The sequence below is a fragment of the Castor canadensis genome, chromosome 17 (genome assembly GCF_047511655.1).
Source record: "Castor canadensis chromosome 17, mCasCan1.hap1v2, whole genome shotgun sequence".
Lineage (NCBI taxonomy): Eukaryota > Metazoa > Chordata > Mammalia > Rodentia > Castoridae > Castor > Castor canadensis.
Window position 1 is genome coordinate 64881656 of NC_133402.1, and position 13915 is coordinate 64895570.

General features: G+C 34.9%; 1 protein-coding gene across 7 annotated transcripts in view; it reads right to left on the reverse strand.

Moving 5' to 3' along the window:
* Window positions 1–811: 811 nt before the first annotated feature.
* LOC141418462 (PHD finger protein 20-like) overlaps window positions 812–13915 on the reverse strand; it is a 307934-nt gene continuing 294830 nt past the window's right edge. For 2 of the 7 annotated variants that reach the window (XM_074059040.1, XM_074059041.1), the window contains 2 exons: window positions 10197–10226; window positions 6671–7030 (listed from right to left, as the gene is read on the reverse strand). In XM_074059040.1, coding sequence (XP_073915141.1) covers window positions 7022–7030; window positions 10197–10226 — 39 coding nt within the window. In that variant the 3' untranslated portion in view covers window positions 6671–7021. Of the gene's footprint in view, window positions 1273–6668; window positions 7031–10196; window positions 10227–13915 lie in introns of those variants that run through there. The other 5 variants (XR_012443080.1, XR_012443079.1, XR_012443082.1 and 2 more) reach the window with 4 other exon arrangements.

The following is a 13915-nucleotide window of genomic DNA, read 5'->3' on the forward strand; positions in this document are numbered from 1 at the left end:
ATAACAGGAATGCTTTGGTTTGACTTCAAACTGAACTTTTGGGTTAAGACAGAAACTTTAGTGTGTGTAGGTATGCTGATTTATTATATTGATTTGTCTTGATTTTTTATGTCTTAGAGGGATATTATAAAAATAAATAAGATTGTATTTATGAAAATACTTTCAAATACTTTGGAGGAACCATTTTTTTCTGCTTTTTTGCCTGCAGTGGACATAATCATTATTCAGGATGCCTCTACCATCATCTTTTCTCTAAAATGTCATTTCAGCTTATATTGTGAGATACTTAGTGGTTCTATTTTCAGAGTTCTTGTGCTTAAGTCTCTACAGAATATATTTTGTTATATATTAATGAGAAAGCAGTATCTTCCTGCTACATCCCCAGTCCAGAGCAAAATAACTGCAGTACAAAATAAACATAATAATAATTAAAATAGCTGACATTTTTCAGCACTTTTAATTGACTTATACTTTACATGTAGCATTCTAATCTTCATAACAGCCTTTAGGGGTTGACAGAAGTTAAGTTATATTAGGATTATCGCAACAATTATTCAGCAGTGAGTCAAGGTAGAATTTAAATAAAAGCTTATCTTCTTCAAGGCTGATGTTTCCCTAACATATCATGTAGCCATACTCCTGACTGACAACGTAAGAGCCACTAATTCTTAGACAACAGGAGGGAAGTAACACTGTGGTGATTTTATCCTAAGCTATGCATTGGTTGAAATAGGGTCTTAATTAAACTTTTGCCCAAGCTGGTCTTACCCAGTATCCTCCTGATCTCTGCCTATCACATAGAGAGGTTTACAACTGTGAACCACTGTTCCCAGTCTGCATTTTATCTCTTAGGAAGCATATTTTCCCAGATGTAACCTCAAGTCTGTGAAATGCTGAGGACGAAAACCACTGTCAGCAAACCAGTGCCAATAAGTTTTCAAATTTGACACAGGCAGGTATCCCTCCTCCTGAGTGAGAACCCAGTGTTGGTCAACATTAGATGGGCATAAAATTCAAGTAAATTTAATTATAGTAGTTTGAGTCCACTCGAGAGCAGAACCTACATTACTATTGGTTGACAGAAAGAACCTTCATACTTGGTTGGAAAAAAATCCAAAACGTAAGGAAGAAACTTTGGAAAAATAAATGAATCTTCAAGATGAAGAATGCAGACTTGCATTTGAAATCGTTATGGGTAGCTATTCTTTCCCCAGGGTGCAGATTAAAAAGGCACAGCTATTGTCCCAATTTACACGTGGATATTGCAGAGATCTGAAAAATATAAGTACATAATATGATCAAAACACACAGTGTTTGAATTAATATTAAAGACACCTTACCAGAAGGATGTAATTCACTCTTTCTGTCAGCAAAGCATGTAAGAAATATCATCATGACCCTAGTTTTCAAGTATTGATTTGCTGGACATGTGCGACTTTGAGGGATGTGTATCAGATGCATGAAATTACAAACCACCTGAAACTTTACGTGAGTTATTTGTTACATTGCACCACAGTCTAAGTGTAACATATTTTAAGACCAGAAGAACACAAAAGGGAAAAATGCATTTGGAAGACAATTTACAACTGACATGAGGAAAGTACTGAGTGGAGATTCGGCATTAAGAATGTTTGCAGAAAAAAGAAAAAAAGGTTTGCAGAGATTCTGAGCCACAAGGTAAATGTTTGCTATTGCGTGTGTTTTGAACAAGGTCTGCTTTGAAGAAGATTAAGTCAAATTATTTCTCAGTGTGAGTCTAAAAATTAAGTTTTTAACTTACTGTTCTACACAGTTTCAGAAAAAATATTTATCTCATTCGTAGTTATTGATATATATTTAGAATAACTATGTGATAGAGCCATCTTAAAGTAGTGATGAGACTACGTTAATATTAATTATTTATTATTTGTTATTTGATATGCTAGAGTCCTGTTATATGCCTTCTATGTAATCCTCAGGGTAAACACAAATATATTAATGATTATTTTACGTTTCTGAAGTTTCAAAATTCTGTATGCATGAAGAATCCCATGCATGTGAAAAACATTGATACTACTCCCCCATTTACAAGGGTAAATGTTTCTACCCTTGGTAGAAATGAGAAAACTGACACTCTGAAACATTAAATGATTTCCGTAATAATGACTGATGAAGCCAGTATTCAAGTTGTGGCATTTCTGTACCTATAGACAATAGGCTTTCGATGTAAACTGTGAACGATTAGAAAAATGATCTAAAAAGGTAGAGAATGTGCAACAAGTCTGCTAAGTCAGAGGAGACAGGGCCCTGTTTTCCATTCCTTTAGGTCACTGGGTCCAAATAGGCTGTTAGACTTGCGGAGAATTTCATAGACATTCTCCCTCTTCTCTAGTCCTACAGAAGCACATTTCTAAACTGCTTCAGCTGTGCCAGTTCCTCGTAGGACACCCTCAGGTACACAAGTCCACGGCTTAAAATTTACTAAATTCACTTTCCTTACCATTAAAATTAATCAGTATCATCTTATTACCACTCCACTTGTATTATGTAATTAGTATCATACTTCTCTGAATGACTCGTAGTAACTTTTAGTTAATTCATTGTTATTCTGAGCACATTGTGTCTCTAAGTTAGTGTGAATGTTTTAATATATGTTACAAATATATATATTTTTTTATACTCAAAAGCAATTTTTATTTTTTTTTTCATTTTTCTTTTATTATTCATATGTGCATACAAGGCTTGGGTCATTTCTCCCCCCTGCCCCCACCCCCTCCCTTACCACCCACTCCACCCCCTCCTCAATACCCAGCAGAAACTATTTTGCCCTTATCTCTAATTTTGTTGTAGAGAGAGTATAAGCAATAACAGGAAGGAACAAGGGGTTTTGCTGGTTGAGATAAGGATACCTATACAGAGCATTGACTCACATTGATTTCCTGTGCGTGGGTGTTACCTTCTAGGTTAATTCTTTTTGATCTAACCTTTTCTCTAGTACCTGGTCCCCTTTTCCTATTGGCCTCAGTTGCTTTAAGGTATCTGCTTTAGTTTCTCTGCATTAAGGGCAACAAATGCTAGCTAGTTTTTTAGGTGTCTTTCCTATCCTCACCCCTCCCTTGTGTGCTCTCGCTTTTATCCTGTGCTCATAGTCCAATCCCCTTGTTGTGTTTGCCCTTGATCTAATGTCCACATATGAGGGAGAACATACGATTTACAAATATTTTAATTGCCTCAAAGTCATTTCTATTTCATTGCCACTTGCTAATGTCTTCTCATTCTAAAGGCACCAAAAATGAGGAAACAGTAATCAAAACACCGGTCCAAGTTTTGCCTTTCAAGAGTATTTTTCAAGAGATTTCCCACAGCAAGAAATGTGATTCTTTTGACTCATAGTACTTTTGTGTAAAACTATATGATTTGATATTCTGCAAAAATTGTTTCACAAGTATATACTATGTACATAAGTGGGTATTATATTTGCATATGGAGGGTTTTAAATGATACATTTCTTTAAGAATTTAAATTTATTTATTTATTTTTTTTTTGGTGGAAGTGGGGTTTGAACTCAGGACCTGGTATTTACAAAGCAGGTGTTCTACTGGTTGAGCCACACCTCTAGTCCATTTTGCGCTGGTTATTTCTGAGGTAGGGTCTTGCAAACTATTTCCCTGGGGACTGGTATGTAACTACTATCCTCCTCCTTACAGCCTCCCAAGTGGCTGGGATTTTAGATGTGAGTCAGTAGCACACAGCTAAGCATTTAAATTTTAATAAGTTATGATTTATTTCCTCTCTTTTTTATCATTGTGATATCTTTCTTTTTTTGTAAAATAACTTAAAATCTCAGGCCTAGTGTTTGTAGTTGGCGCCATTATAAATCAAGCACAGAATTTCTTATTTACTTATTTTTACTATAATATAAAAACCAGAGGATGGGTAGGTTGAAAGTAAGATGTTAGAAAGGTGTGACATGCAATACTAATATGCTACCATGATAACATAGGTAAAGAACAAACACAAGCATATGTCATTATGAGGGAAAAAATGAACATTTCATCTTGATAAACATTAAGACAATTTGAAGCCCTAAATGATGGCATGAGAACTGGAAAAGAGGAGGCTTAACCTCATTATCTAAAAAGCACAATGTCTTATGTAGTTTGTAAATGAAAAATAAGCTTTCAAAACTTTAAAAGTAATAAATGAATTTAGCAAGGTGCTGAATATAAGACCAATATGCAAATTTAAAAATAGATCATCATAAATAGTAGACACAGCAACCTGAGGTATAAGTTTTGAAACAGCTTTTATAATAGCATCACACAACATTATATACCTAGCTATAAATACACGGAAGTACATTCCAGTTCACCTCAGAAAAAGCTAGAAATATCCATAAGAGAAATTAAGGAAGCAATAAAAAGGTGGAATGTGTGACAGTCTTTAGGACTCAACATTGCCAGCAAGGTTATTTTTCTTAAAAATGATGCTTGTAGTTCTAGTGACATCCTATTCAAAAGTGTAACGGCCACTTTTTGTGGAAATTGTCAATTATATTTTAAAATTTGAATAGAAATATGATGTTCTAGAATGGGTAAACAATCTGGAAAAATGAACTCATGGTAGGATATACTAGAGTGTTTACAATTTTTACTAGTGAAAATATCGTGGTATTGGTGAAAAGTAGGGGTAGGAATCAGAAGTGCAGAGCAGTGTTGTAAAACAGACTCCTACATACATACTGTAACCTTGTTACAACAAAAAGAGCACTGCAAAATCAAGTAAATCCACAGAAAAATTGGAACTGGGATCTGTAATTTACTATGCAAGCAAATATAACTTAATATGTGAATGAGATCTTATGAAGGAAAACAAAAATTAAAGTTGCTGGAAGAAATATAGCTTCATACTCATGAAATCAAATTCCACAGGACTTTCTCTACAAAACATTAAGCATATAAGGAAAGACTGATTTGGTGGATTTAATTAATGCTGAGAACTTCTGTTCATTGAAGGATGATATTTAGAAAATGAAAAGTCACAAGCCTGGAGAAGATATCTAAGATGCATTTACCTTAATATATTCATAGAGAAAATCTTATAAATTGATGATATTTAAACAGTTTTTTTTAAATGAGATGAAACACTTGAATAAGCAGTAAGAGGAAATATAGATGGCCAGTGAACCATTGGGGGAAAATACTGAATGTGACTCATGAGAGAAATACAAATTATAGGCATTTTGGCATATATATCCTTCAAAGCTACAAAAATAAATAAATGCAAAGAATTGGTTATTATGTGAAAAATGCAACTTTTGTGCACTGCTGATTATGTATAAATTAGTAGAAAATTCTTGAAAATGATTTGATATTATATACAAAATCTAAAATTTCAACCACCCTTCATCCTAGTAATTCTATTCCAATAACAAAAAATTAGTATATATTCATAGTCATCAAAAGATACAGAGGTTATTTCAGACAGATGTAATACTAATAAGTCAGAATTGAGTATAATTCCAAAAAAAATCAACCATAGAATGGATACATAAATTATGACATGTTTATTACTGTAATACTTAAAGTGAGTTTTTGAAAAGATTGATCTCATATCAAAATTGATTACCGAACAAATTCAAACACCAAAGACTGCACCCTGAATGATGGCTTTCATGGCATATGTTCAAAAAGCCAAAACTGATCTATGATGATTGAATTCGGAATATAGCTGGCTCTATGTAGGAGTCTCACATTTCAAGGAGAGTGAAGTGGGGGACATCTGAGGCAATAAAAATGGATTTACTTGGGGTGATTATAAATTTTATGAAATTTATACATCTGCTTCTCGTAAACATTTAGGATAAAGCACAAATTTTTAAAATATCAAACACTGTGATGCCAAGTGACTTCTGTCAATGTATTTTTCAAGGCAATAATGTAAACCAAGTCATTGAAACTTCATGTAACATAACGAAATAGGATATGCAAGCTTTAGGCTAAACAAAGAAGTTGATGGTAGCTTTTATGTGTGTCAATACCAAATTAAGTCTGGGGGGAAAAAGCCACAATTTTGTAGGGATACTGGCCTGTGATTGAATCTCAGGTTTAGTACTTGATTCTACACAAATGTGGGCAAGCTACCAGCACCTCATTCACAAAACCAGAGTAAGAATAAAGCACACAGTTGTGGAGCAGAACTAAGGGAGAAACTAGATAATATAAATATTTCCTCCATTTCTTTGCATTTACTTTTGTAGGAGTTGTCAGGTAGCCAACTGAATGTCTTAATGTTGCATGGATTAAACTCCATTGGCAGTGCGCTAGTTTCAAATCTTAACATTTCAAATTATTTAACTCAATTGTAGCTACTTCTATCTTGTTTTAGCTGAATTATCCCTTTGTAGAATCAGTGCACATTTATTTAACACATCTTAATGGTGTTGAAGAACCAAGAGCAGACCTGGCTGAGAAGGCCCTGACAGGGTGACAGTTTTACACAGCTCTGGGCACACACAGTACATAGTTGAGCCCTTCAGAGATCACGGTAAGCAGGGCTACCTTGCAGTTGGATGATTTTCTTCTGTTGACATATTTGTATCTAGTGTTGACATATTTGTGACTGTTTCTGTCATGAACAGAATGGAGTGCCATGCATTTTTCTTAGCCTCATATGAACTATCACTAAAGGTAGCAATTTTAGTTCCCTGTGTATCAAGATAGAAATATAGCACAACTCAATATGAGTCGAAACGATAGCAAAATGCACACAATCACAAATGTATTAGCTGTCACAATACCTTTAATTATACTTTCACCATTTGGGAAAAGAATGCATTCTTTGTGAGGGAGAGCATTAAAATAAATGGTTCATTGGAAACGATGTTTGCTGCATAATGACTGAGGTGGTAAAATTTTCAAAAGAATTTCAGTCTTCAAATGCCTTCTTTTCTCACACTCTCCAATTCCTTGTCATCCATGGATGCTTTAATTTCATATTCTCAAAGTTTATATCCTATGCCAGGTGCAACGATTCATGAGTATCATCTCAGCTATTCAGAAGACAAAGATTGGAAAAGATTTCAATTTAAGGACAGCCTGGGCAAAAATTTAGCAAGACCATCTCAAGAAAATGAGACAGGCATGGCAGAAAATGCCTGCAATTATATCTATGAGGGAAGCACAGATAGGAGGATTGTGTCTGAGACAAGCCCATGCAAAATAATTTTTTTTAAAAAATGCCAAGGGGAGAGGTGATGGATGTGTGGTTCAAGTGGTAGAGTGCTTGCTAGGTAAGTACCAGGTCCTGAGTTCAAACTCCAGTACTGCCCCACAATAAATTAAAGTTCTATTTAAGCTAATATGTAGAAGATACATGTGGCTTCCAAAACACATGACAAGTAACACTGTATAAACATGGCTCCTTTTTATAAAGATTTATTCCAGTTTGAATAATTTAAACCACCCTGCCTTTTTATGCATTCATTTATGCAGTCATTTCATTACTGTTGTGGAATTTTATTAAGCAGCTTTTCAAAAGACTTGTCAGACTACAGATAACAGACATTTGCTTAAGGTCTCCCTAAGAATGGGGTGACCCTAATTATGTGTTCTTATGCTGGCTGACTCTCTCCCTGTGTTACAGTATTTTATTTCATTTATCAGTTTTATACAGATGACTCAGAAGTAGCTTCTCACAACCTGTGTGGTTGAAATTGCTCTGTAATTAATTGATTTAAAGATTTATTCATTCAAAATATCTTATTGAAAAATCTGTACACACCATTCACTAGAGACAAAACACTAAAACCTTTCTGATCTCATGTCCTGCCTGGCATAGCTCTAGTTAATGACTTGTGCTAAAGAAAAGAATGGGGCAGAAAGAGATGGAGCTGGATTTGTGTACATGGGTGGGGGAACATGATCTTTTAGGTAAGATAAGAAATTACTGGCAAGAAACCCCAAATTCACTACTGTCTTAAACCTCCGGGGTTTGACATACTTTATTTCTCATTTCAGATTGAGAAGTACTTTATTATATTGGCAATATTAGCACAGATTTAAATAAATGCTAACCATTAGTGTAAAGTGGCTGTGTGGCACAAGATTTCTCTTACATTACTCCCCATTCTTCCTGACTTCTGGGAACCTTTCCTTCTCTGTCATTATGAGTTTGGCTTTTCAGATTTCACAAATAAGGAAAATTTTACAGAATCTGTCTTTGGGTGCCAGGCTTATAGTTTCACAACATGCATTTAATTAGGGATGCTCAACTCCCTGAAGCAGATTAAAAATTCCAAATACATGGCGATGCTTTTCTCTAAACTAACTTTCCAAAGCACAAATTTCATTCTTTCTGAACCCTTAAGACTTAATGATGTTTTCCTTAAGACTTTTTTTTAAAAATTAGTCTGTTTCTTACATTATTACTGGGAGTTGCCTTCTATTGGGCTCTATATTCCAAAACAACACTAACAACGAAAAACTCTATCAAAGGTGCTCTATGAGACTCCCACCCTTCATTCTCACAGGTCCTTTAAAACTGTCGTGTTGTCACCAAAGCATACATGGTTTACCTTTTCTGGCTCACCTAACTCTCAGTGTAACACAATGAAGGAGACGTCATAACTTTTACATTTATGCTGTTTGATCTAGATGTCAGGTTAATCTATGAAATCAGGATTTGACCAACTTTAGGTTGCTTATTTCTGGTGTCTCTGCCTGTAGTCATTTCCTACATCCAAGATTTTCTTTTTCATTGCCACTAGAAATAAAAGAAGTAGCAAAAAGCATGGAAAAGGAATACAACTCTCACATTCATGAAGACACATGATCATTTTTGGCTATCTCTGTTGGACTATCCCAGCACAGCCATGTCAGCAGTTATAGCTCCTCTAAGAGCTGCTGGTTCTTTCTGCACCTCCCACAAAGCTCTTGTGTCATGTCCTGTTTGTGGATAATGACTGCATTGCCTTAGCTATACTCTTGCCTACCCACAACTCCCACCTCTGCAAGCTGTAGGAGTGAAATACCATTCTCCTCACCCTGATGGGTCACAGGCTCTGCATTTATACCTATATTTGTGTTATCACCTAACAATTATGTAATCAGAATTCTAAATGGACACAAGGTTAAACATTCAGCAATAAATCAAATTAGTTACTGCAAATTCTAAGATGTATGCTGAATGTTACCAAAGCTCTAAGTTTCATTCCCACTTCTTTCTTTTTGCAAATTGACTTTGTGTGTCCCTAAAAGTTTTGGATGAAGGCATGAGTGTGAGCGAATCCTGTAAGTCTTGTAGAAAGCAAGTGAAGACATGACAACTGTACGTTACTTCTTCTTGCTGGGTTAATTTTTCCTCATCCAAAACATCTCAGTCTGAAAGAGTATGTGATGATTCTTTAGGAACTTGACAGTCTGACACATAAATAATGCCTCATAATCAGCTGATTAATGCTAATTAAAGAGTTGGGACTTCCTGGCAAGTTGATTAGCTAACATGAGGAAAAGAGAGAAGGATGTATTTAAGACAGTGAGCCATATGGATACTGGGAGGGAACACAGTCTCTGATTACACTGGCATATGGTGATTCCCAGGAATAATCTAGTGAGTATATTTAGGGGGAGAAATAAATAAATACCTTTATATCCCTAAAAATTTCATGTAGTATAATGCTAAACACTTTCTATTTTTGATAATCAACCCAAATTAACAGAGCAATGCTTCCAAGTCAAAATAAGTGATAATAATATCATGTATATATTTGTCCCTATATTTCTAGAAATCAAAGAAAATATAACACAGAGAAAAACGAATTTTCTCTCTCTCTCTCTCTTTCTCTCTCTCTCTCTCTCTCTCTCTTCTCTCTCTCTCTCTCAGCAGTACTGATGTTTGAAATCAGCGTTTCACACTTGCTAGGTAGGTGCTCTGCCACGTGAGCCATTCTATCAGCACTTTTTGCTCTGACTGTTTTGAAGATAGGGTCTCACTTTTGCCCAGTCTGGCCTGGACTTTAATCCTTCTATTTTACGCTTCTCATGTAACAGTAATGACAGACATACACCACCATACCCAACTGTTTACCGAGATAGGGTCTCACAAACTATTTGCCCAGGCTGTCCTTGAAACACAATCCTCTCCATCTTAACCTTCCAAGTAGCTAGGATTACAGGCATGCGTCACTCCACCTGGTAAAAGAACTAATACACACTTACTGTGTTAGTTTTTTGTTGTTGTGACAAAATCTGAAAGAGAGAAAAGGCTTGCTTTAGCTCACTGTTTCAGAGGTTGCCTATCATGGAGGGAATTCATTACTTTGGGCCTGAGCTCTGATTTTTTAAGAACATTTTTCATAATAACTTGCTGACTTCACCAAATTTTCTCCATATAGGATCTAAACTCTAATTCTTTTCTCCTCATTGTGGGGAGATGTCTAAAAAGAACTTAATTTATTTAAAAGTTAGGAGAAGCCAGGTATGGTGGGTAGTGGGTTGTACCTGTAATGCTAGCTACAAGGGAGGTGAAGATCAGGAGGGTAGTATTTGTGGTCAGCCTTGGCAAAAAGTCAGTGAGACCCATATCTCAACACACAAGTTGAGCATGGTGGTTTCATGCTTGTAATTTCAGGTATGCGAGAGAGGATGGTACTAGGATCACAGTCCTGTCTGAGCCTAGCCCAATGCAAAAAAAAGTGTGAGGCCCTACCTGAAAAAAAAAAAAAGTAAAGCAAAAAAGCACTGAGGGCATGGTTCAAGTGGGTAGGGCACCTGCCTAGCTAGCCCAAGGCACTGAGTTCAAACCCCATCACCACCACCAAATAATAATAATAATAATAATAATAATAAATCAAATAAAAATTAAAAGCTAGGAGAAACTGAGAAATTAACAAAGCAAATGAAGCTTCAGCATACAAAACTGTTTAATTTTATTTTGTATGGAACATGTGTTCCATCTTGGGTTCTTAAACTTCTGACAATGTTTGAGGATATTCAAAAAGACAAACTACATTTCTTTAGCAAGAAAGAAAATTAGCTTAATTGGAGTAAAAAAAATCATTTGGGCTACAGTGAAAGGACCTTCGATCTTAACTCAGGGACAAATGAATGTCTACAGCCGTGCAGAGAGGATCCACCTTCTGTAATTATTGTGCTGCCCAAGCAGAGCCTCTGGAGCCCTGACACCCAGGCCACCTTGGTCTGGGGTTCCAGGGTGATCTTACCTGGCGAGCCTGCACTTTGGCTGAAAAAAGCATTTTTTGAGAATCTGAGAAAAACCATTCTCTTATTTGTGAAGGGAAAATAAATAAAAGATCGAATGGCTTCAATATAAAATAAGCACATTGAATTCATTTTTACTGATTACATCTATAGAAACTAGCAAGCATTAATTTAAAAGAGACTAAACAAATTGGAAGAGAGAAATTGAATTTCTTGTGCTTTTAAAGTATTACCAGCTTTTCCAAAAATCCTTCCTTTCATTAAAGTAACTAACTAAAACAAAAACTTAAAAACAACAGAAAAAAATTAGTGAAAATATTACTGGTAATAATTTTACTGGTAATAAAATAAGCTATTAGGCAATGGATAAAACAGAGAAAAAGGAATTCTCTCTCTCTCTCTCTCTTTCTCTCTCTCAGCAGTACTGATGTTTGAAATCAGGGTTTCACACTTGCTAGGTAGGTGCTCTGCCACATGAGCCATTCTACCAGCACTTTTTGCTCTGACTGTTTTGGAGATAGAGTCTCACTTCTGCGCAGTCTGGCCTGGACTTTAATCCTTCTATTTTACGCTTCTCATGTAACAGTGATGACAAACATACACCACCATACCCAACTGTTTACTGAGCTGGGGGTCTCACAAACTATTTGCCCAGGCTGTCCTTGAAACACAATCCTCCTCATCTTAACCTTCCAAGTAGCTAGGATTACAGGCATGCGTCACTCCACCCGGTAAAAAATAATACTCATGCACTGTTTGAACTTTCCAAATACAATTTGGAGACTTGAAATACATTTAATTTTACTTTGTATTAGGAAAAACATGATAATGTTCCCATTATACATGAATATTTTGACAAACTATACATGTTTAATAATTTTTTATGATTTTATTAGCATATAAGAGTTGTGATACATAAAAGATACCTTGTGATATTTACGTATGTGTTTAAAATACATCTTAGTTAGATTTACCCCCTCAATCTTTCTCCCTTCTCCCCCCACTTCTTAAAACAATTTCAACAGGTTTCATTCTTCTCTTTTCCTACATGGATACAAAATACATACACCATATTCACCTTCATTTCATCTTTCCTTCTGCCCACCCCCTCGTCCACTGGTGCCCACCTCTAGAAAAGACTTATTTTCCCCCCCAGCCTTTCATTTTTTTTTTTGATTAAGTGTACATTGAAAGTCCAAGGGGATTTCACCTCCGTACTTCAGGTCTGTTTATATATTTCCTTAATCAAATTAACCCCTTGGTCTCCCGTTAATTATTCATTCTCTATCACCATGCTTCCTTAATATTCAGTAGCTTACTGGGCAGTGCACTATAGTGCATTCTTATATGAATTTTTTCATTCTCTAATATTTTCTTTGTTTCTCTTACATCCTATCACCCCATCAGACAGACTTACTAATATCATTTTGTTCTTTCTATTCCTATATATATATATATATATATATATATATATAGTACATACTCACCGTATATATGCATACATACATACATATATATCTATAAAATCATATGTTTCTATATATACATTTAACTTGCAGATCAAGCTTCCACATACAAGAGAAAACATAAAAGATTTGATTATTTTAGCCTTTCTTAATTTGCTTATTATGAAATTCTCTAGTTTCACCAATTTACATACAAACAACATAATTTCGCTCTTTATGGCTGAATAAACTCCATTGTGTATATATACCACATTTTCTTAATCCACTCATTAGTTCTGGGGCATCTGGGCTGTGTCCAAAGCTTGGTATTGTGAACAGTGCTGCAATAAACATGGGTGTGCAAGCAGCTCTACCATATCCTGAATTACATTCCTTCAGATATGTCTAGGAGTGGCATTGCTGGATTGTATGGTAATTCTGTTTTTAGTTTTCTGAGAGTCCTACATATGGCTTTCCAAGACAGTTGCACTAATTACATTCACCAACAGTGTAGAAGTGTTCCTTAGTTTGATAATTTTTACTTTCAAATAGTTATGTCATAAATTACTTGAGCTTTCCAAATTTAATATACTGAAAACTTACGTGGAAGATAGGTTAACATTCTTTCCGAAAATTAAGTTTTTGAAATTGCAAATATATGTATTTAACTATATTAAGTATTAAAAACTATTATCTTTTAAGAGGATCTGTCCTGATGAATGCTAAACAGTGATGCACACCATTTCCACAGAGCTATTTCTCTCATGCAATCACAAAAACGTTTTAAATGCCATCTGTCTAACCCTCGATATCAAGAATGATCATGTTACATTGTAAATTTTTCATAATCTTGAGCATTTTAACTAACATTAAACTGTTAATGTGCTTTCTTCAGTTATTAAATATCTTTCTTTACTCAGCTCCTTTCTAAATATATAGATTTTTAAATCAGTTTGTTTTCTGAATATATATTTACTCTTTGAAAGCTCAAGATAAGTTGACAAATTTGAAGTGAAAATTAAAAGTGCTTTTGAGCTTAAAGAAAATTTATAATAAGAAAATAATTTATTTAAATATAGCTTTCCTTCACCATAATAAATAGATAATATTTTCTCTCTTCTCTTTTTCAGAAAGTTGATTTTTTGAAAGACATATATTTATTCCCATGCACCAATCCTTAAATGAGTATTTCATATTTTAAAGAAGGAAAAATTAAATGATTTTATACCTGATTCTTAGGTAACGGATTGTTTTCAAGCATTCATGACTACT